This window comes from Hemiscyllium ocellatum, chromosome 20 (genome assembly GCF_020745735.1).
Source record: "Hemiscyllium ocellatum isolate sHemOce1 chromosome 20, sHemOce1.pat.X.cur, whole genome shotgun sequence".
Taxonomy (NCBI): Eukaryota; Metazoa; Chordata; class Chondrichthyes; order Orectolobiformes; family Hemiscylliidae; genus Hemiscyllium; species Hemiscyllium ocellatum.
The window spans coordinates 15,607,302-15,631,924 of NC_083420.1; the positions used below are offsets into that span (position 1 = coordinate 15,607,302).

The 24,623-nt window shown below is 41.4% G+C and overlaps 2 protein-coding genes and 1 non-coding gene across 5 annotated transcripts in view; 2 read left to right on the forward strand and 1 right to left on the reverse strand.

Moving 5' to 3' along the window:
• LOC132825146 (acyl-coenzyme A synthetase ACSM3, mitochondrial-like) overlaps positions 1-12,537 on the forward strand; it is a 67,360-nt gene extending 54,823 nt beyond the window's left edge. For all 3 annotated transcript variants that reach the window (XM_060840159.1, XM_060840158.1, XM_060840160.1), the window contains exon 14: positions 12,374-12,537. In XM_060840159.1, coding sequence (XP_060696142.1) covers positions 12,374-12,463 — 90 coding nt within the window. In that variant the 3' untranslated portion in view covers positions 12,464-12,537. The remainder of the gene's footprint in view (positions 1-12,373) is intronic.
• A 6,579-nt stretch (positions 12,538-19,116) lies between these two features.
• The window catches only part of LOC132825577 (acyl-coenzyme A synthetase ACSM3, mitochondrial-like), a 50,411-nt gene continuing 44,904 nt past the window's right edge, over positions 19,117-24,623 (forward strand). The window contains exons 1-2 of the mRNA XM_060840956.1: positions 19,117-19,329; positions 20,144-20,354. Of these exons, the coding sequence (XP_060696939.1) occupies positions 19,117-19,329; positions 20,144-20,354 (424 nt within the window). The remainder of the gene's footprint in view (positions 19,330-20,143; positions 20,355-24,623) is intronic.
• LOC132825610 (U2 spliceosomal RNA) lies at positions 23,522-23,715 on the reverse strand. The gene has a single exon (XR_009645793.1). It is a non-coding gene; the product is annotated as a U2 spliceosomal RNA (small nuclear RNA).

Below are 24,623 nucleotides of genomic sequence, written 5' to 3' on the forward strand. Positions count from 1 at the left end.
AATGATCACAGTGAAAACCAAGGCTGGGAATTTATTATTGAAGCACCTGCACTAAAACTGACGTTAAAAAAAAATCTAATGGATAGAAATTACTCGGTTTAGCAGCAGCTTGAACATTGGATTCAAATCTACCGCCACTACAATGTCGTCATAACCGCATCACATCGATGTGATCGAGGCTGCTGTAGTCATGCCTGATGGGGGTGGGGCCGATATAGTGGGCGGGGCTTGATTGTGCGGTGCGAGATCTGATTGAGGCGACTTGGTGGGGCGGGGTCTCAGTGGGGGTGGGGCTTCGTGGCGATGGGCAGGGCTATCAGTGGTGAGCGTGACATGATGACGCAACGTGCATGGACGTTCGCGCTCTGCCGGTTAAGTCTTTTCCTTGGTGTGGGCTCCCAGGCTCTGGGTGGATCAGGGACATCCCGGGTAGGGGAATCGTGTTAGTTTATACCCGCCGCAGTCTTCTCTTTTCCTTGATTTGGCTCCTGAGGGATCGCATCGCTCCGGCCTGGTCACGTGGCGTCAGTGTCCCCCTCTCTCCATGGCCTGGCTTGGCCACATGGTGTCAGCTCAATGCCCCCTGTGTCCCTGACCCGGCAGTGTAAATATCTGTCACATTTAACAGGCAATGACCCCCACAATGCTTTCCATTAACCAGTTATTGGCCTTCTATAATAAGCAGGTAGCCTCTCGGACAAGTGCATCACAGCCAAGCCCCATGTGAACAGAACCTGGTGTGTGTAGAGTTTCTGTAAAGACCCTGAAATGGGTTGTCAGAATCCATGGGAATTTATCATCTCTCACACTGGGATACAATTATAATATCTCAGCAGCAGTCCTAACTGAAATCAGTAAACCATTATGGTGAACTTAATTTCTTTTATTTACTCTTGAGACATGGATGCTACAGGCTGACCATGTGAGAAACAGGGTAAAAACGATGACTGCAGATGCTGGAAACCAGATTCTGGATTAGTGGTGCTGGAAGAACACAGCAGTTCAGGCAGCTCTTCGGATGCTGCCTGAACTGCTGTGCTCTTCCAGCACCACTAATCCAGATTGTGAGAAACAGAACTCACTCACAAATCCGCCTGAGACAAAGCCTCGGAAGCAAGAACAATTTATTACGGCCTTGCATTTAGTACAGGACGCCTCTGCACTCAAGCAAAAATACTCGCAAAAACAAAGCATGTAAGCATTCTTATTCAGTTTGCAAGTTGCGGAATCACGCCTCCCTTTTCCCAACCTATCATAAGCCGCTTACCTCACTTGTTTTTTTCTCTCTAGTTATTTTCTTATCTGGCCATCCTGCTGTCCCTGTATGTCTGCATTTTTTGTTCCTTGTTTGTTACAGCTTGTTCTTTTGTCCAGTTTCTCTTATCATACTATAAGCTTTATTGTGAAATGCCCCTACTGCTTCTTTTGTGGTCAACTACAACACTTTAAAGTTATTCCTTAGTTTAAAACTATTTCTTAAACAAAAATCTCCATATTCATTAAAATCTTAGCCTTAAGTATGCTGCAAGAATCCCACGACCATTTGTGTAATGTTCCCCTTCCACTCCCCCCATAACACCCCCTCCCCCACCTGCAGAAACTACATTTCTAGCCTCCCACAATTTACCCTTTTCTTTTTTTAAAACTATTGTTTCTGCACTTTTTAAGTCTCCTTTAATCCTTTTTTTTATGTTCTACCCTCTTACGCCTTTTGGCGATGAGGTTCACAATCTTACATTTAACATTTGTTTTGTTCATCCCTCGAACTCTAGAAACGTTCTTTGACTTTGTCTTTGTGCATATCACCTGCTGATTGTAAAAGCATCTGATGATTTATTTGGGTTCCTTTCCCAAGGGATGTCATCAGTCGGCTCATTACCCATTTTAGGACATTGAACCCTACCACCAGACCCACTAATATCAATAATTCATAGATAGCTAGGTTGACTAACCACCTTCCCCAACCAGTCAATCCCCAATCCCCCCATTCCCATCCTTTTTCATTCCAGTACTGATTACCGGCCTCCCTTATCTTGGCCATTTTGTCTCGCACGTGTTTGGAGATATCAGTAATGTTAGAGGAGACCTCAGGTATGTATGTGCAACATTCCTCTCCAATTAGTGCACAGGTACCACCCTTCTCTGCTAGAATATAATCCAGAGCCATCCTGTTCTAAAGGGTCGTTAGCCTACTGGCAATCATTTCGGTCGCTATGGCTGCTACTTGGGATTGGGTGTCGGCAGTATTGTTGGCCAACTCTTCCAGGGAAGCCGCCAACTTTTGTATTTCTACTCCTGCTCGAGCGGTCCCATACATAGGTACAAAGTCCAGAGGAGGCGATCTTCTTCGGTTACTTTCCGGGTTACTCACCTTCCTCCCTGTATATTCCGAGGTATTTTTGGGGCTCTCTTTAACAGCCTCAAGTGGGGAATTATATAGGCGAGGTAGCAGCAGCCACTCCAGCCTTTCTGGCTTTGAGGCAGTGTTTGATCAACCTCATAACATGCGTGCATTCCTATACATTTGGTCACATGAATGTATTTTTCCCCGGGAATAAATAGATAGGCCTTCAGGCCGCATACCCAATATGTTCCGTTTAATATCCGGGGAATGGTTGTGGCAGTGGCTTGGCTGGTGTAGACACAAGATGATTTTCCTAATCGAAGGGTGCGGTATCATTCTGATTACAGAAACAAGTGGTTTCGGCTCCTTTCTAAGGCCATCGATAGCACCCAGAGTTTTCAGGGCTGGTCGAGGGAACTATCCCGCAAAGTTATAGTTACCCCTTTCAAATCTCCAAGTTGTATCATTTGAGCCCGAGTCAAATTGTTGTACATCGTACACTTTTTCTTTGGTAAGTGGTATTACCGTGAGAGGAATTCCAGATTCCCCATGGTGTGGGATCTCCGCACATACCCAACAGTCAGTATACCCTTTAGCATAATTCTGACATAAAGTGGTAAAATGATTTTTCCCACCCCGGGCAGCTAGCGCCAATATTATCGTGACAATATAAAGCTGACCACTCATTTCAGCTCACACTCCTATCTATCTATTCCCTAACCCTTTGTATGCCAGGGAGGAGTGATTCCATGCAACACTTACAATTGTTTTGGGATACAGTTTTTTTTAACCAATACTTAGTAGTCTCTTATCTCAGTCCATTCTTTTTGCTCAGCTTGACTTTCTGAGGGTTGTCTGTAGGTTGAGCTTGCCACTCTGCCGAAGGGGAAGGAGTGTCCACGGGGTCCTTAACACGAGTGTGATGACTTCACCCTTTTTCAGCAGTTCGGGTGGCTGTTTCAGTCGTCACGTGGGTTAGGAACTGTCCCTCCCAGCTTGGATGCAGTTTGGTATCTTTGCAGGTCTTTATCAGGACCCAATCACCTGGTCGTATCTGATGTACTGCAAACTCAAGTGGAGGTGTCTGGGTCAACAGACCCTTCTTCCTAAGGACAAAGAAGAGCCGAGCGCCACAACATAGTTCTTTAAAAAACTTATCATTGAACTCCACAGATGGTAATTCCCCTCTTCCACCCAAGAAAGGAAATCCAAACATCATCTCATAAGGAGAGAGGCCAATATCACGCTTAGGCGCAGTCCTAATGCATACCAACGCGATAGGTAAACATTTTGTCTGGCAATCGAGTCTCTAGGACTAGCCTAGACAATTGCTTCTTTAAGGTTTGATTCATTCGTTCCACCCGTCCAGAGGAAGGCGGGTGCCAAGGAGTGTGGAATTCCCAAGAGATTTCTAATCCCGCCATTACTTCTTGTAGGATCTGAGAGGTAAAATGGCTACCTTGGTCTGAATCTATACTCAAAGTCTGTGAGAAGATTTGTAGCTCGGGTGCTCGTTGTTGTGGTTCTGTTCGCCGAGCTGGGAATTTGTGTTGCAGACGATTCGTCCCCTGTCTAGGTGACATCCTCAGTGCTTGGGAGCCTCCTGTGAAGCGCTTCTGTGATGTTTCCTCCGGCATTTGTAATGGTTTGAATCTGCCGCTTCCGGTTGTCAGTTCCAGCTGTCCGCTGCAGTGGTCGGTATATTGGGTCCAGATTGATGTGCTTATTGATTGAATCTGTGGATGAGTGCCATGCCTCTAGGAATTCCCTGGCTGTTCTCTGTTTGGCTTGTCCTATAATACTAGTGTTGTCCCAGTCGAATTCATGTTGCTTGTCATCTGAGTGTGTGGCTATTAAGGATAGCTGGTCATGTTGTTTCGTGGCTAGTTGGTGTTCATGGATGCGGATCGTTAGTTGTCTTCCTGTTTGTCCTATGTAGTGTTTTGTGCAATCCTTGCATGGGATTTTGTACACTACATTGGTTTTGCTCATGCTGGGTATTGGGTCCTTCGTTCTGGTGAGTTGTTGTCTGAGAGTGGCTGTTGGTTTGTGTGCTGTTATGAGTCCAAGTGGTCACAGTAGTCTGGCTGTCAGTTCGGAAATGCTCTTGATGTATCGCAGTGCGGCTAGTCCTTTGGGTTGCGGCATGTCCTCATTCCTTTGTCTTTCCCTTAGGCATCTGTTGATGAAATTGCGCGGGTATCCGTTTTTGGCGAATACATTGTATAGGTGTTCTTCTTCCTCTTTTTGCAGTTCTGGTGTACTGCAGTGTGTTGTGGCCCTTTTGAATAGTGTCTTGATGCAACTTCTTTTGTATGTATTGGGGTGGTTGCTTTCGTAGTTTAGGACTTGGTCTGTGTGTGTGGCTTTCCTGTATACCTTTGGGGTGAATTCTCCGTTCGGTGTTCTCTGTACCATCACATCTAGGAATGGGAGTTGGTTGTCATTTTCTTCCTCTCTAATGAACGGATTCCTGTGAGTGTGGCGTTGGTGATCCGGTGTGTGTTCTCTATTTCTGTGTTTTTAATGATTACAAAGGTGTCGCCCACATATCTGACCCAGAGTTTGGGGTGAATTTGCGGTAAGACTGTTTGTTCTAATCTTTGCATTACCGCTTCTGCTATGAGTCCAGAAATGGGTGAGCCCATGGGTGTGCCATTGATTTGTTCATATATTTGGTTGTTGAATGTGAAGTGTGTTGTGAGGCACAGGTCCAGTAGTTTGAGTATGCCGTCTTTGTTGATAGGTTCAATGTCCTGTTGTCTGTTCTGTATGTCCAGCAGGTTGGCTATTGTTTCTCTGGCTAAGGTTTTGTCGATAGAGGTGAACAGTGCCGTTACATTGAATGAGACCATGGTTTCTTCTTTGTCTATGTGTATATTTCTGATGATGTCCAAGAGTTCCTGTGTTGATTGTATAGAGTGTCTGGATCCGCTGATCAGGTGTTTCAGTTTCTGCTGTAGTTCTTTAGCCAGTTTGTGTGATGGTGTCCCTGCTACTATGGGTCTGAGTGGGATGCCTGGTTTGTGCACTTTAGGTAGTCCATAGAATCTGGGGGTGGTGTTGCTTTCAGGTTTCATTCTTTGTAGGTCAGACCTGGTTATCTGTCTGTTTTTTTTGTAGGTTCCTCAGTGTGTTGTTTATCCTGTTGGTGAGCTGTGAATCTATACTTTCCACCACTCCATATCGAGGAATTATATGTTCTAAAAGAATTTTCACTACTCCCTTCGAGGTAGCCGAGGACATTGGAAATGCCTCCACCCACCCAATTAGGTGATCCATTAGGACTAATAAGTACTTTTGTTTCCCTACTGGGGGTAATTCTGTGTATACTACCTGTATTCTTTGAAAAGGTCTTACCCCAGGGTTTCTTCCACCTCTTGGCCCCCCTCTCGTTACTTTCTTATTAATCTTTTGGCAAGTTGGGCATCCTGCGCATACCTGCTTGGCTAATGTGTATATCCCTTTACATCTGTACTTCCTTAACACTATGTCACACATAGCTTGGGAGCCCTAATGACTGCCTTGGTGCAAGGTGGTTAGAATGTTTCTCATGACTGGTTTACTTAATAACTCCCTTCCATCCGGGAGAATCCATCTTCTTTGGGTTGTCTTAGTGGCCTCCATTTCCTGGAATTCCTTTTCCTCTTCTTCCGTGTACACGGGGTTCACGGAAGGGGACTCCACTATGGGCGTGAGAACCCATATTTTTGTTACTGTATGGCTCATAGCTGCCTCTTTGGCTGCCTCGTCTGCTAGCCTATTCCCTCTGGCTTCTAGAGTGTACTCCTTCTGATGCCCAGGTACATGGACTGTAGCTATTTCCTGGGGTAATTCCAAATTTTTCAACACTTGTCCTATCAACTCTTCGTGTATCAATTCCTTTCCCCGGCTTTTGATTGTTCCACGTTCTTGCCATATTTTTCCGAAGGTATGTACCACCCTATAGGCATACTTAGAGTCGGTGTAAATTGTCCCATCTCGGTTCTCTAATTGTTTTAAAGCTTGGTTTAATGCATACAACTCACAAGTCTGAGCCAACCATGTGTTAGGCAACCAGTCAGCCTCAACCGTTCGATTCTTGTTACCGTCCACTACTGCATATCCATTGTGTCTTTTTCCTTGTACTACTCTTGATGACCCATCTATAAACAGTCTGTCCCCATCATGTAAGGGGATATCCTTTAGGTCCTGTCTAACTTTAGTTTGATACTCTATGATATCCAGACAGTCATGTTCTAATTCTTATTTGTCCAGAGGCTCTCCTTTCCATAGGAAGGTAGCTGGATTTAGACAGGTGTCTGTTGCTAACACAAGATCATCTCTCTCCATCAGGATGGCTTCATATTTTAAGATTCGTGAGTCTGTCAACCATCTCCCTGCCTTTTCGTTTAACACAGTTCTAACTTGATGGGGGGTACTAACGACTAGCGCCCCTCCAAAAGTAAGTTTACGGCTTTCCTCTACCAGTATGGCAGTGGCTGCTACTGCCTGTATATATTCAGGCCATCCTCTCGAGACAGCGTCAAGATCTTCGACAGGAAGGCTATGGGCTGTCTCTTTCCTCCTCCTTTCTGGGTTAACACTCCTAAGGCTGCTCCATCATTTACAGTCACAAAAAGGTGGAATGGTTTATCTAGGGAGGAAAGGGCTAACAGCGGAGCTCGTATTAGACTATGCTTCAACTCATGTAACCCTTCCTTTTCCTCTTCTATCCAGTGCAGTCTTTCATGTTCAGATTCTGTCAATTTGTAATACAACCCCTTCGTTTTCCGGGCGTATGCTTCTATCCATAATCTAAATAGCCCACCAGCCCAAGAACTTCCGTAATTCTCGTTTGGTGGTCAGAAGGGGCAGTTCTACTATTCCTTTAATTCTCTCATGGTTAATGCGCCTAGTGCCTTCACTAATAAGGTGTCCTAAGTATTTCACCTCTTTCTCTACATATTGTAATTCATTCCTAGATACTCTTAAACCCTGTTGCCCTAGGACATTTAACAGTCTATTAGTGGCTAAACTCACGTCTCTCTCTTTTGTCCTGATACAAGTAAATCATCCACATATTGTAACAATACCGTTCCCCGAGGCATTTTATGTTGTTCCAGGACCTGTTCCAGTACTTGCCCGAATAGATTAAGTGATTCTGTGAATCCCTGGGAAAGTACCCTCATCGGAACTGTTGTTTTCTACCAGTGTATGGGTTTTCCCACTCAAAAGCAAACATGTCGCAGCTTTCTGGGGCCAGAGGACAAGCCCAGAATGCCTCTTTTTAAATCTATTACACTAAACCAGCGGTGGTTACACGGTATTTTGCCTAGCAAAGTATATGGATTAGGTACCACCGGGTGTCATGTTCGAACCAATCGGTTCAATACCCTAAGATCCTGCACCAATCGATAGGTTCCATCTGGTTTGCGGACGGGCAGTATTGGGGTATTAAAGGGCAACATACATAGTTCTAACAGTCCAGTTTTTACCAAAAGATCTATAACAGGTTGCAGACCTCTACAGCCTTCCAACGATATAGGGTATTGTCTAACCCGAACCGTCTCATCTTCTCGAGTCAACATAATCACCAACAGAGTACTATTTAGATGCCCTGTGTTATCCGCTTTCGCTCACACGTCAGAGCTGATTTGTTTTCTTCACTAGGTGTTAACATTACCATTGTTACAGTTACTGCACTATCCTCCATCCCAGTTTTTAAGCCCAGCAATATAATCAAATCCCTACCTAATAGATTACTTCCAATGTCAGGAATATATAGTAATTGTCCTATCACTTCCTCATCATTTCTTCTAATTAGGGTTGGTTCAAAAATAGGCACCTAGAATTCTTCGCCTATTACTCCGGAAACCTTAAGATACTCCTTAGTCAATTTAACACTGGTAGGTCTAAAACTTAGGGATGACCGTGCTGCTCCTCCCCTTCAGGTCCCACCTTTAAATTTATCAAGGGTTCCTGGTGGGTCTCAGGAGGAAGGAACCCCTGACTATTATCTCCCTAGCTACCCTTTTGTCCTTAATATATTTGTAAAAACCCTTTGGATACTCCTTAATTCTATTTCCCAAAGCTATCTCATGTCCCCTTTCTGTCTTCCTGATTTCCCTTTTAGGTATACTCCTACTGCCTTTATACTCTTGTAAGGATTCATTTGAACTATCCTGTCTATACCTGACATATGCTTCCTTCTTTTTCTTAACCAAACCCTCAATTTCTCTAGTCATCCAGTCTTCCCTACACCTAATGTACTGTCTCTAGACTCTCATTAGCTCATTTCTGAAGGCTTCCCATTTTCCAGCTGTCCCTTTACCTGCAAACATCTGCTCCCAGTCAGCTCTTGAAAATTATTGCCTAATAACCGTCAAAATTACCCTTCACCCAATTAGAACTTCAACTTTTAAATCTGGTCTATCCTTTTCTCCATCACTATTTTAAAACTAATACAATTATGGTCACTGCCCCAAAGTGCTCCCCCACTGACACCACAGTCACCTACCCTGCCTTATTTCCCAAGAGTTGGTCAGGTTTTGCACCTTCTCTAGTAGATTCTCTATTGAATCAGAAAATTTTCTTACACACACTTAACAAATTCCTCTCCATCTAAACCCTCAACACTATGGCAGTCCCAATCTATGTATGGAAAATTAAAATCCGTACCATAACCACCCTATTATTCTTACAGATAACTGAGATCTCCTTACAAATCTGTTTCTCAATTTCCCTCTGACTATTACGGGGTCTATCATACAATCCCAATAAGGTGATCATCTTTTTCTTATTTCTCAGTTCAACCCAAATAACTTCCCTGAATGTGTATCCTCCTAAAGTACAGCTGTAATGCTTATCAAAAATGCCACTCCCTCTCCTCTCTTGCCTCCCTTTCTATCCTTCTGTATCCTGGACCATTAAGCTGCCAGTCCTGTCCATCCCTAAGCCATGTTTCTGCAATTGCTGTGATATCCCAGTCCAATGTTCCTAAATATGCCCCGAGTTCACTTGCTTTCCCTGTTAGGTCTCTTGCTTTGAAATAAATGTAGTTTAATTTATAGGTCCTACCTTGTTCTCTGCTTTGTCCCTGCCTGCACTGATTGTTTTACCCGTTTCTTCTCTCAGATTGTACCAGTCTCAGATTGATCTCTTTCCTCACTATCTCCCGAAGTCCCACTCACTTCCTTAATAGTGTAAATCCTCCTGAGCAACTCTAGCAAATTTTCCTGCCGGTATATTAATCCCTTTCCAATTCAGGTACAATCTGTCCTTCTTGTACAAGTCACTTTTACCCCTAAAGAGATTCCAATGATCCAAAAATTCTTGCAAGTCTGTGGCATAGTAGTAATGTCAGTAAATTTACAGTCTTTAAGAACTAGGAGAAGGAGTAGCAATTTGGTACAATCATGGCTGATCTCAACCCTACTTAATAATTCCTCCTTAATTTATGCAATGAACGAGCATCCACCACATTTTGAGGTAGTGAATTCCAGAGATTCACAGCCCTTTGAAAGAAGTAATTTCTCCTCGTCTCTGTTTTAAATCTGCTACCTCTTGTTCTAAAACTATCGCTTTTCATTCTGGATTACTCCCCATGGGAAACATCCTTTTAACATCTTCTTTATCAATCCCCAATAGCATCCAATGTACCTCAATTAGATCTCCTTATTATTCTAAACTACAGAAAGCATAGACCTAAACTGCTCAATTTCTCCTCATAACACAAACTCTTCAATCTTGGAATCAATCGAGTGAACCTCCTGTGAACTACCTCTAATACAACTCCATGTTTCCCTCAAGTAATGGTACCAAAGTGTGCGTAATACTTCCTTGTCTCACTAAGGCCTTGTACAGCTACAGCAACATTTCTCTACTGTCTGGAGGCATAGACTAATGCTCTGAGGACATAGGTTTAAATACTATTGCAGCTGGTGAAATTTAAATTCAGTTATTAACTATTATTCTTTGTCATAAAGATTCACTAAGGAAGGAGGTTTGCTTTCCTTACCTGGTCAGGCCTACATGTGACTCCAGGTCTGTAGAAATGTGGTTGACTCTTAACAGCCACCTAAAATGGCCTGGCAGCTGTTCAGTTTAAGGACAGTTAGGAATTGGCAACAAATTTTAGCCTTGCCAATAATGCCCTGGATGGAAAGGCAACTGACACATTTTTTCTAATTATGTGCATTTTTACTTAACAGAACTGTTATGTTCTGTCTTGGTCTTGATCAGAATTCTTTTTTGAATTGAAAATCTGAGTTATTGACAAAAAGAATGAAGCCATAAGATTCCAAGGTTTAAAACAAAATAATTTTTATTATACAAGAGTCAAACAAAGCAAGTACTAAATAATATCTTGGTTACTTGTGTAGCATAACACTTAGAATCAACGTTATTGAAATGTGAATTAACTGGTGAATTGTGGTTGATTATAAGCTATAATTTACACATTAAATGGCAAATTCAAGTAATGTGTCACATATAGACAGGGTGGTTAAAAAGGCGTTTGATATGCTTGCCTTCATTGCTCAGTCCTTTGAGTATAGGAGTTGGGAAGTCATGTTGAGGTTGTATAGGTCATTGATGAGGCCTCTTCTGGAATACTGCATCCAGTTCTGGTCATCCAATATTAGAAAGGATAAATTGGAGCAGGTTCAGGAAAGGTTTATTAGAATGTTGCCTGGTATGGAAGATTTGAGATGTAAAGGAAAGCTGAAACATCTGGAACTTTCTTCACTGGAATGTAGGAGGTTGAGAGGCGACCTGATCGAAGTTTGTAAAGTAATGAGAAATATTGATAGAATTAATGATAGTTGTCTTTTCCCTAGGAAGGGGGATTTCAAAACTAGGGGGCACATTTTTAAGGTGAGAGGAGAAAGATTTGAAAAGACATAAGGCAAATGTTTTACACAGAGGGTGGTTTGCATATGGAATGGTGGATTTACAACAGTGACAATGTTTAAAAGACATTTGGATAGATAAATTAATAGGAAAGATTTAGAGGGATATGGACCAGGAGCAGGCAGGTGGCACTGGTTTAGTTTGGCGATCATATTTGGCATGGATCTTTTGGTCTGGAGGGTCTGTTTCCCTGCTGTATGACTGTATGGATTGACTTGGCAGTCCACTGAGCATATGTCATCTGTTTCAGCAGCAACATTCTTCAAAGCCAAATTGCTTACAAATAATTTCTGTTGCTCTCTTTTGGGATTTAGCCTGATCCTCTGCAGACAGCAGAGCATTAATAACCTGAGTTCCACAGACAGAGTCTTCACAAAAAATAGCACACTTCTACAGAACCTCCTCAACACTGCTAATAATGGTCTGGATGCTGTAGATCAAATGTTTCAAAAAGTAACAGAAACAACTGTATACCACCTATTCTTAACTGTGTCTTCGTCACCCCACCTGTATTGCATTAATGGAATCATCTTCTGAGCTCCAATGGTTTCTGTCCATTTCACACGGTTTAAACCAACTTTAATCTCCACAAAGTTTTTGTTTGCAATGTTAGTTCCAATTTTAGCCCTAGGAAACTGATAGAAAGATTTAAATTAACAATCAATCCTGTTCTAGTATTATAAATAAAAGGAACATTTTAAATAGATCTGACATACATAATGGGAATTATTTTTATGCGCCTTTAAAATTTTTCACTTTAGATTGTCCATATAAACTAAACAACGGCCTAGTAAAGATTCTTAGCACCAGATGAACATAGCACTTCTTACTGAAATTACATCACACTTGAAAATTAGCAAATGGAAAGTCCAGAATCAGTGAAATTGTTCTTTTCTCCAGACTTTGATTTTTTTTCTCAGCAAAATCAGTCTTTTTTATATATTAAACAGCTAAATGTCAACTTTCATTACTTTAAGTATGAACTGTTTAATGCAATTGTTGCTTCTGATCTGCTCAACAGGTGCCTTCTTCAGCCTCTGACACATCCCTGTTGTCAAATTTACAAAGTTATTGATAAAGAACTTTGGCCTTTCTGAATGCACACTATTCATAGCTTGTCTTTTTGTCTCCCCACAGATTGAATTTGTGAAGCAACTGCCCAAGACTATTAGTGGAAAGATCAAAAGAAATGTGTTACGAAAGAAAGAATGGGAGAAAAAAATCTGAGACCGAATTCATTATTGTATAACATTGTAAAATGAAGTAATTAATACAAGCAAAACATGTATTGAATGAATAATTTGAAGAAAACAAAAATGACGTTATCTGATTAATTTGTTCAAGATAATGAAGCATTTATTACAAAGTTGAAGTGTGTCTTCCTGTCTACTATTTGTTCAGATTTAAAGCACTCCAGTTGAAGAGTGTAACATCATCCCACACCATTTTTGAGCCTCACATGACTTCAGTTTTGAGAGATTTCATATTTAGAATAGTCAGATTTCTGGTAACCAAGGTTTAGGATACTGTAGCCAGCACTTACTGAGACAAACAATTTTTAAAAGTTTAATTTAACATAAAGCCAAAGAAGAACAAAGTTGAATTTTATTTGTAAATTAAATTGGACTGTTACTGAGTTTTGAATTAACGTGCTGCATGTGGATGCTTGTTCAGTGGGGCCTGAAGCAGAATTCTTTCACCATTTATAAGTCATAGTTAGTACTTTGGTTATGAATTATTAACTGCATGATCTATACCTACGGGGAGTTCAAAGCCACCTTTTAAAAAGTATTTGCAAGAAATTTTATCTTGTACCAGCAATATGACTGCAGAATATTATTTTTTTAATTAGTAGTAGTGATATGAGGAAGAAACTGTTTTCAAACAGCAAATGGATAAGATTTGCATTACTTGAATATGTGTGGAGGCAGGTTCAATTAAAGTATTCAAAAGGGAATTAGACCATTTTAAAAAAGGGACAATATGCAGGATTGTGGAGAGGAGAGGGAGCCAACATTCAGCGATTTGATGCAGATGTGATTTTCTGTATTGTAATAATACTGGGAATTTTATCAAAATCAGCTCAGTGTTTATCTCCATGAATCCTGGCAAATTGTCCCATGCAGTTATCAGCAACTGACCTCAGTATGTATCCACCTTGTCCCGATGGCACTGCTCTCGCACTAATGTCTGAGTACCAGTGGAAAAAGTACATGCTATTGCCAAAAACTGAAATCGCTGCCAATGGTGCTGTATTTAAAACCCAGTTATGTACTAATCAGTCAATGCAAGCCAGGAACTGTCATTCACACTTACAATGTGAGAAGGATTATACTGGAGATGAGCTAACTTACGTTTTATTGATTTGCTTGTAAGGGCCTACAGGTCCTGGTGGATGGGGTAGTGCTCTTTTCTCAGAATCACCAGAGGAAACCAAAGCACCAGAACTTTCCAGCCTGGTCTAAATTCAACACTTGGATCTAAGGGAATCAAGGGTTATGGGTAAAAGGCCAGAAATTGAGTTGTTAGGTCAAAACACGATCTTGTTGAATAGTGAAGCAGACACACTGGGCTGTTTGGCCTATTTCTCGTCCAATGTCTTATGGTTTTAATTCTACATGTGGTAGCAACCATTACTCATTTTGATTGTGTATTTGTAATTTGGACGAGGATGGAAAGCAACACAGGTTGCATTTTGCTCAATGAGTCACATGTCTCTCAGTGTAGGTGAACCCTCCCACCCCAAATCTTAATATTCCATTCTTCCTTGCCCTCTTTGTAAACACCAATGTTTCCACCCAACTCTTCAATTGAATGGCTCATCTACCCACTGTACTCCAGTTCCCAGTAACCACAACAATTTAATTATGCCAAACGTAATCATGTTTGACACCCTATCGAAATCAGGATACAATGACCTGCAGTACCTCTTGCCCGCCCATGGCATTCTCCCCCATTTCCCACCTGATATTGACCTTCTGTGTCCTCGCATGGTGTCTCCAATCACTATTATTGACTTCCCTGAATTCTCATCACAGCACTGTCACCTGATAACCCATGAACTCTATGGACTGACTGTGGTCCATCTCCTGGATGACTTAAGAACAACTGTAACTGATCAATGCCCAGATTCCTGACACACCTCTGTGCAGCTGTCCATTACTGCTAATCCCCAATCTGGATGATTGGCCATGACCCATTTGCTGGACAGCCGTGGTATGGATTGTGAGAATCCATTTGACCCACGTATCTGAATGACCATATGCAAGCCCTTGGACTGATTTCAGGTGATGCCTTTGACTTACAGCATAGGTACTTCTTCAGAGAAGACAGTCCTTGACTTAGGACTTACTCCCTTTAGTCTTTAAGATGGGGCTATTTGGTGGCAGCACAAGCTGCGTACTTGTGGAATAAGTTGCTACCACATGCTGCAGGTGAGTTACATAGTACCACACAGAGACACATCAACTCATTGGACTAATCATTGCTGACAACCATGACAAACTGCCTGGCTACACTAAAAAGCAAGACAAGGCAGAAGTACTGTGAACCTGTGAATTCTGAATGAAGTGGTAAAGAGTAAGAAGACAAGGCAAGAATGCTGTGAGCAGCAAATAAGTACGAAGTAACTGAGCACTAAGAGCCCTGAAGTGCACCTTGGTCCAGCCCATGAAGTGAGTGCTTTAATCTGCTGACAAAGTGCCCTGGCAGCAGTGTTACAGTGCAAGATGTTAGTGACGTCCAAGGTTTTTCTCAATGTTGTAAATCTAATATTTCTGACCTTGTCTTTTTTTTTCCCAACTGAATTACTATTGCCATGTCGTTAAGGGAAAATTCTGCACTTGGGAAACACAGAAAGATTACAATAAAGTAGTTCAAATGAGTGCTGAACATAGTGATATCAAAGAAAAATTGAAATGTAACAAATGAAAAGAAGCTATAAACAGGTTATCATAAAGCAATCAAATTAATTCTTGAGAGGTAGACCTCTGGCATGGTTGACAATTCTTACCACAAGAAGGTGGTGGTTACCCACCTTCATGAACTGTTGCAGTTTATCTCTTGATAGTGTGTCCACAAGGTGTGAAGAATTTGATACAGCATCGGTGAAGGAACAGGGGTATATGACCAATTTAGGATTATGTATGACTTATCGGGTAGATTCAAAATGCTGGAATTCTCATGAATCTGCAGTCTTTAACAGCTTAAGGAGTAGATATCACAACCATATTAGGCAACGGGTGGCTGTTAGGCCTAACGGAGAAAGTGCATATCTAGCAGGCTGCTTCATCTGGATGTTTGGGCTCCTTAAGTCTTGGTTTTAGCTGTGTGCATCCAGTTAAGTAAAAAGATAATCCATCATAGGTACCAAATGTGATTTGTAGATGGTGGCAATGCTTACTAGGATCAAGAGCTAAGCCATTGTTAACAGAATATTCTGCCCTTGCTTTTTCTTAGGCTCACAATCCCCCTTGCACTAATAGGCAGAGGGCAAAAGGGACAGAACATTTGAAAGGGTCAGTACAAGTTAAAATTTCCTGCCAGATCCCTGGTAAAAGCATCCCAGCTCACTTGGCCAAAAATGCTTCCTGTTCAGGTGTAAGATTTTGTTAGCTCATTTGCAAAGTACTGGAATGTTTTTCACAGATCAAGGAGATCTTGCAGTCATAACGTTCTTAATGTACTCAACTAAGATGCAAGTAACAAACTTGAAAACATGGACACCATTTTATACAGCCTGAGAAGAGCATTCTGATTAGTTGGCCTATTGTTAACATGGAAGTATTGCAGGAATTATTAACTCAAAAAGTGTGGTGCTGGAAAAACACAGCCAGTTATGCAGCATCCAAGGAGCAGGTGAGTTGACATTTCGAGCATAAGGTCTTCATCAGGAACGTGACTGATCTCCAGCATCTGCAGTCCTCATTTTTTTCCTAGAAATTATTAACTTTATTCTTAACGTTCAGACCAGTAAACTCTGGACAGGATGTTGCCATTGGGAAGAAAGCAGAGATTGGCAATCTCTCAGTAAGTATGTGGATGTACCTATTAGAGGAGGTGCAAAACTTGACCTACTCTTGGGAAATAAGGCAGGGCAGGTGACTGAGGTGTCACTTTGGGAGAGCACTTTGGGGCCAGTGACCATAGTTCTATTATTTTTAAAATAGTAATGGAAAAGGATTAACCAGATCTAAAAATTGAAGTTCTAAATTGTTGGAAGGCTAATTTTGACAGTATTAGGTAAGAACTGTCAAAAGCTGATTGGGGGAATATGTTTTCAGGTAAAGGGACGGCTGGAAAAGGGAAGCCTTCAGAAATGAGATAACAAGAGTCCAGAAACAGTATATTCCTGTTAGGGTAAAAGGAAAGGTTGGTAGGTGTAAGGAAGGCTGGATGACCAGAGAAATTGAGGGTTTGGTTAAGAAAAAGAAGGAAGTATATGTCAGATATAGACAGGATAGATCGAGTGAATCCTTAGAAGAGTATAAAGGCAGTAGGAGTATACTTAAGAGGGAAATCAGGAGGGCAAAAGGGACATGAGATAGCTTTGGCAAATAGGGTTAAGGAGAATCCAGAGTTTTTACAAACACATTAAGGACAAAAGGATAATTAGGGAGAGAATAGGGCCCCTCAAAGATCAGCAAGGCGACCTTTGCGTGGAGCCACAGAAAATGGGGGAGATACTAAATGAGTATTTTGCATCAGTATTTTCTGTGTAAAAGGATATGGAAGATGTAGACTGTAGGGAAATAGATGGGGACATCTTGCAAAATGTCCAGATTACAGAGGAGGAAGTGCTGGATATCTTGAAAAGGGTCAAGTTGGATAAATCCCGAGGACCTGATCAGGTGTACCCGAGAACGCTGTGGGAAGCTAGAGAAGTGATTGCTGGGCCTCTTGCTGAGATATCTGTATTGTCGATAGTCATGGGTGAGGTGCCGGAAGACTGGAAGTTGGCTAATGTGGTGCCACTATTTAAGAAGGGTGGTAAGGACAAGCCAGGGAACTATAGACCATTGAGCCTTACGTCAGTGGTGGGCAAGTTGTTGGAGGGAATCCTAAGGGACAGATGTATATGTATTTGGAAAGGCGGGAACTGATTAGGAATAGTCAACATGGTTTTGTGCATGGGAAATCATGTCTCACAAACTCAATTGAGTTTTTTGAAGAAGTAACAAAGAGGATTGATGAGGGCAGAGCAGTAGATGTGATCTATATGGACTTCCATAACGCATTTGACAAGGTTCCCCATGGGAGACTGGTTAGCAAGGTTAGATCTCATGGAATACAGGGAGAACTAGCAATTTGGATACAGAACTGGCTCAAAGTTAGCAGACAGAGTGTAGTGGTGTAGGGTTGTTTTTCAGACTGGAGGCCTGTGACCAGTGGAGTGCCACAAGGATTGGTGTTGGGTCCACTATTTTCCGTCATTTATATAAATACATGTTGCCTATCTAAATTGAACAATCTTTTGCCTCTGCATGGTCAGTATCCCTCTATTCCCTGCCTGTTCATGTATCTGTCAAGATGTCTGTAAAACATTGCTATTGTATTAAGCGTAATGCACTTCTTTGACAGCCTTCCATGTTGACTGTCCTCTGTGAGGTGCTACAGAGATGATTTCTTAGGGGGTGGCACAGTGGCTCGGTGGTTAGCACTGCTGCCTCACACGAATGATCCCTGGAATGGAAGGTCTAACATATGAGGAACGGCTGAGGATCCTGGGATTGTATTCATTGGAGTTTAGAAGATTAAGGGGAGATCTAATAGAAACTTACAAGATAATACATGGCTTGGAAAGGGTGGACGCTAGGAAATTGTTTCCGTTAGGCGAGGAGACTATGACCCGTGGACACAGCCTTAGAATTAGAGGGGGTAAATTCAAAACAGAAATGCGGAGACACTTCTTCAGCCAGAGAGTGGTGGGCCTGTGGAATTCATTGCCGCAGAGTGCAGTGGAGGCCGGGACACTAAATGTCCTCAAGGCAGAAATTGATAAATTCTTGATGTCACAAGGAATTAAGGGCTACGGGGAGAATGCTGGTAAGTGGAGTTGAAATGCCCATCAGCCATTATTGAATGGCAGAGTGGACGCAATGGGCTGAATGGCCTTACTTCCACTCCTATGTCTTATGATCTTATGGACTTAAGACACTATTCAAAAGGGCCACAACACACTGCAGTACACCAGAACTGCAAAAAGACGAAGAAGAACACCTATACAATGTATTCGCCAAAAACAGATACCCCCGCAATTTCATCAACAGATGCCTAAGGGAAAGACAACGATCCGCATCCATGAACACCAACTTCAGACCACACTTGAAAAGTCCTACCATCGGACATCATGCCACGTTGACTGCTTATCAAATGCATGATAATCTTTTACATTAATATGCCTTTTCATATTCACAAGTCCATTCTTATTCATACATATATTTAAGGGTTTCATGAACTGTCTAAGTTCAACTAATCGTAAGCAACTTAAACAATCTGGCTTGTCTGTGTGTCAATAATGTTCCTAAAATGCTGAGTAATGACTCTAATATTCCTGACCTGGCCTTGAACCACACAGTACGACCATTTAGCTGACCTTAACAATTGGAATATAATTGCAAATGTCAATTCTGGTTAAACTCTGAACAGGGCTCTTCAAATCTTCAACACAGTAAATCATTGTAAATAATTTGAAAATCATTAACGTGTCTTTATTTCACAGTTACACATTTACTTCTGTTCATGATCCCAATTCTCGCACGAAGCTTTTGTCATTGTTACTATTTGTCCTTCTAGTTTCATTGTGCATTTTGCTTCTCTATTCCACATGTAGTTAAATTAATGTCTGACTGATTCTAGTTGGTATGTTGAAGTTACAAATAATGAGTGTTAACTCACTGCGCTTGGTTAGCTGCGATCGAAGAGCTTTTACAACTTTGAAGATACAATTAAGATCATTCTTTGCATGTAGTAAAACATGTAACCCTAAGAATTTCAAAGACTATGAATCTATCAAACAGGAGTACAAATCACAAGTGCCAGAATACTTCAATTTTGCAAATGATGTCCTCGATAACTGGAGTAGAATGGAAAAGGTATCTTGTTATCTTGTATGATAGATGGAGTTCATTTTTAGATGTAAGAAATGTTTTCTGTGAAACTTGAAGAAGTTATGGACTCATCAGAGTGTTTTAATTAGTTGCATGGTTGGTACAATTTAGGCATTCTATGTAAAATTATATATTTTAACATAGAAATTATAGCCATTTAGAATTATAGCCATTATAGTCACGTTTAAATACTATAGCCTTCTTTTATAATATTGAGAATTAGCAAAAGTATTTTTTCTGCTTTGATTGATCTTTTGAAGTTACACAATTTATTCAAATATTTATTCAAGTTCAATCGAACATTTATAGTAGTATTTAGAACAGACATTTCATGGACAGCTTTTAGCTGCCCAGCTCTTGTGGGTGACATGGTGGTACAGTGGTTAGCACTGCTGCCTTACAGTGCCAGCAACCTGGGTTCAATTCCCACCTCAGGCAACTGTCTGTGTGGAGCTTGTGCATTCTCCCCGTATCTGCGTGGGTTTCTAGTGGGTGCTCCGGTTTCCTCCCACAATTAGGTGAATTGACCATGCTAAATTGCCTGTGGTGTTGGGGAATGGGTCTGGGTGGGTTGCTTCTTTGGAGGTGTGAAGGGCCTGTTTCTGCACTGTAAGTAATCTAATCAAAACATCTCAACAGTTGCAATTTTAATTATTAGAATTTTTTTTAAAAAGATGCATGCTCTGAATATGTTTTCTATATGTATTCATTAAATTTTAGTGTTTTCTGTGAAAAATCTCTGTGGTATGGTGCATTCTTGCATTTTTACTTGCTTGATATTTCCACTGGTGTTTAATAGGTTGGAAGCAGAGGTTCAAACCCTGCTTTCTGGTGGTTGAGTGAACATGGACAAGAAGTGAAATGGAGCTTCCAGGACCTTGAAGTCCACTCCAAGAAGGTGGCCAATATCCTGTCAGATGCCTGTGACCTACAGTTAAAGGATAGGGTTCTTGTTATCCTGCCCAGAGTTCCAGAATGGTGGCTTGTGAACATAGCATGCATTAGAACAGGTAAAGGTGTTGTGGTAACATGGGGTTTAAATTGGATGTTTAGCAAAAGCATTTTTCTGTCTGCTTCCTACAAGAAATTGTCTTGAAGCATTCCATTTAAAGATCAAATTGTCACAGAGAATTCTGAAGAACTTATTTAAATTTATTCTAGTTTACAAATTTGGAAATCTCTTTGCTTAAGCTCGTCACTTTTTGTAGAAATGGGTTCTGAGCCCAGTATGATGGAATTGATTAAACACCTTAGCAATAATCATTAATCCTGAGTGATTATGTCCTTTTCAATGCATATGTAATTCAGCATCCTCCCATTTATTGGATTTAATTATTTAGGCAAATCATCCATTGATGGTGACATCACAGTTTTTGTTTCAATGTCAGTATTTTTTAAATGTAATAGAGATTGTAATGATTTTAAAAATCTGTTAACTAGTACTAGGGCATGGAAACAGGGCCGAACCGAATCAGACTTTCTACTTAAGTAATCACAACACAGTGAAATTAAAAGCTTCAAACATCCTCAAAAGTGATCCCAATGGTTCCCAACCAGACATTTTGAACAACCAATTCCAGACTCTGCAAATAATGAATTCTCTATTTGGTTTATAGGTTAAACAAAAGACTTAGCAATTTATTAACTTTATTGAAGTAACTTTCTCAGAAAAAAATTAAACAACAAAGTAATCTAATTGATGTCTATGTTTAAACTCAATAATGTTTGCTTTGAGCTCTGTTCACAAGAAGAGATAATCCAGGTAATTATAGACTGGTGAGCCTGACATCAGTGGTAGGAAATCTGCTGGACAAGATACTGAGGGATTGGAAGAAAATGGGCTTATCAGTGACTTACCAACTTCATAAAATTCTTCGAGGAAGTAACAAAGTTGATTGATGAGGGAAGGGTTGTAGATGTCATATATGGGCTTCAGTAAATCATTTGATAAGATTCTCCATGGTAGGATGATGGAAAAAGTGAAGTCACATGGGATCCATGGTGTACTAGTTAGATGGATAGAGAACTGACTGAGCAGCAGGAGACAGAGTAGTAGTGACCGAGAGTTTCTCAAAATGGAGAACTGTGACCAGTGGTGTTCCACAGGGATCTATGTTGGGAGCACTGTTATTTGTGAATACATAAATGATCTGGAGGAAGATATAGGTGGTCTGATTAGCAAGTTTGCAGATGACACTAAGATTTGTGCAGTAGCAGACAATGAAGGGGACTGTCAGAGAGTACAGCAGAATATAGATAGATTGGAGAGCTGGGCATAGAAATGATAAATGGAGTTCAATCCGAGGAAATGTGAGGTGATGCACTTAGGAAGATCCAATCCAAAAGTGAACTATATGGTAAATGGAAAAACCCTGGGGAAAATTGATGCCCACAGTGATTTGGGTGTTCAGGTCCATTGTACCCTGAAGATGGCAATGCAGGTCGATAGAGTGATCAAGAAGGTATATGGCATGCTTTCCTTCATCTGACGGGGTATTGAGTACAACAGTTGGCAGGTCATGTTACCGTTGTATGGGACTTTGGTTTGGCCACATTTGAAATACTGCGTACAGTTCTGGTAGCACAGTGAAAGAAGGATGTGGATGCTTTGGAGAGGGTGCAGAGGAGGTTCGTCAGGATGGTTGCCTGGTATGGAAGGTGCTAGCTATGAGGAGAGGTTATGATTATTTTCATTAGAAAGACGGGGTTTGAGGAGTAACCTAACTGAGGCCTACAAATTCACGAGATATAGACATATGGATAGCATGAAGCTTTTTCCCAGAGTGGGGGACTCAATTACTAGGGGTCATGAGTTCAAGATGAGAAGGGAAATGTTTAGGGGTGATATGCATGGGAAGTTCTTTATGCAGAGCGTGGTGGGTGCCTGGAATACATTACCAGCGGAGGCAATTAAGGCTGGCACGATAGCATCATTTAAGATGTATCTAGCCAGACATATGAATGGGCAGAGAGCAGAGGGATGCAGATCTTTAGGAAATAGGTGACATTTAGATAGAGGATTTGGATTGGTGCAGGTTTGGAGGGCTGAAGGGCTTGTTCCGATGCTGTAATTTTCTTTGTTCTCAATGAGGCTGTTCCAAATACTTGCAACAATCCCATAAACACCCCTTAGCAAAAAAGGTAAAATCAAACACAGGGTCTTACAGGGAGAGAGAGAGAGATGGCAGAGAGATTCAGCACGAAACACCTTCTTCCATGTAGCTGTTTCTTGGACCAGCGGTCTCAAACTGCCTGACTGCTTTTAGTGAACAGCCAGACTGCTAAAACCAAACCAAACCAAACCAGAGAAAAGCTGAGCTGAGAGAACTGGCCACTCACCTTTCATTATACAGGTTTTTTGTTTAAACTTGAAAGCCTTCTGCTGAAGAAACACCCTTCAACCCCATACTTCTCAGAATCTCTGCTTTTGCAACGTCTCTGATAAAAAAAAGTCAGAGACAGCATTACCTTGTCAAAGGAGCAGCACTATCACATACTCATTGTGCTCAGTCCACATCTCCAAACCAATGCTAGTAAAATAAAGATAATGAAAAATTAGTGAGGCTTCTAACACCAAGTTTTGGTGGCAGATCTTTCAGCTTTTTTGAAACCATGATAATCTACAATTCTGAACAATTTGTAATCCAGCCCAAAATCAAGAAAAATTTACTTCCTGTGGAATGACAGTAATGAGATTGAGTAGTCGCAAACTGCATTTAAGTTTATGTTTGAAGAAGCTGGTGTTGGATTCTTGCACCTACTCTCCACAATGGGTTACACATAAAAATCAGGCACTCTGTTGTAGGCGAGTAAAAAGTGAGGTCTGCAGATGCTGGAGATCAGAGCTGAAAATGTGTTGCTGGTTAAAGCACAGCAGGTCAGGCAGCATCCAAGGAACAGGAAATTCGACGTTTCGGGCCAGAGCCCTTCATCAGGAATGAGTTTAGGCATTGGGTGCACCATTCCTGGAAACACTGCAATACCAGGCTGATACATGGAGAGCTGAAAATGTGTTGCTGGTTAAAGCACAGCAGGTTAGGCAGCATCCAAGGAACAGGAAATTCGACGTTTCGGGCCAGAGCCCTTCATCAGGCTCTGGCCCGAAACGTCGAATTTCCTGTTCCTTGGATGCTGCCTAACCTGCTGTGCTTTAACCAGCAACACATTTTCAGCTCTGATCTCCAGCATCTGCAGACCTCACTTTTTACTCTGATACATGGAGAGGACAGAGCAAGCCCTTAAGCCATCTCCCTGCTCCAAAAATCCAAAAATAAATTTAATACAAACACTCCCACCTTCGGGAGATATCAGCGATTAAACTGATAAGAACAGAAACTACACATATTCCAAGCCAAAAGGCCAAGAAGCGATTGTAGTACTCTGTTGTAGGCACAAAGGATCAGCTGAATTTGTCCAGCCCCTGGATGATGTGGGCAATGGCAAATAAGTTGGGAAGCACAGTGAGTCCATAAAAATTAAATACTTAAATTTGAGGAAACAAAACTTTAATTCTACAATTATGTTTTGAATGGTGAGATGAGAATCTTGCTAATAGCAAGATGCCAATTTGCATGCACTTAATCTCACCTCATTAATATGCAGTTTTCTATTCTCCCATGTGTCAGAGAGAAGCTAGGCAGCGACAATTCCCAATGTGGAAGTCAGTGTGTATATCTGGCAGCTTCAGTCTGCCACTTGTTACTCCTGGCTTCCATCTTAGACAGAATTCACAAACACAGAGTCATAGGATCATAGAGATGTATAACATGGAAACAGATCCTTCAGTTTAACCTGTCCATGCCGACCAAACATACCAAACTAATCTCGTCCCATTTGCCAGATCATACATCCTAAGACTACAATTCATTTCACAGGAGCGCCATTAAGAAAATCAAACACCAAATCACTCAAGGTGTTATCTAACAGTACTCCAACATTGGCATAACAAGTGCTATACACAGCTCCATCATAACCTTCTTGTTATTGTAATCTAAGTTTCAGCTAATAAAGGCAAATATCCCATATACCTTCTTAACCATCTTATCAACTTGTCCTGCTGCTTTCATAGGTCTATGGATATACATATCAAGGTCTCAATGATCTTCTGTACTTCCTAGGGCCCTACCCTTCTATGTATACTCCCTTGCCTTGTTAATCATCTCAAAATGCACCACCTCACACTTGTCAGGGTTAAACTGCATTTGCTACTGCTCAGTTCATCTGACTAGCTGGTCTGTAGTGTAACTGGGCAAAACATGGAAGGTCAAGCTGCCAGAATT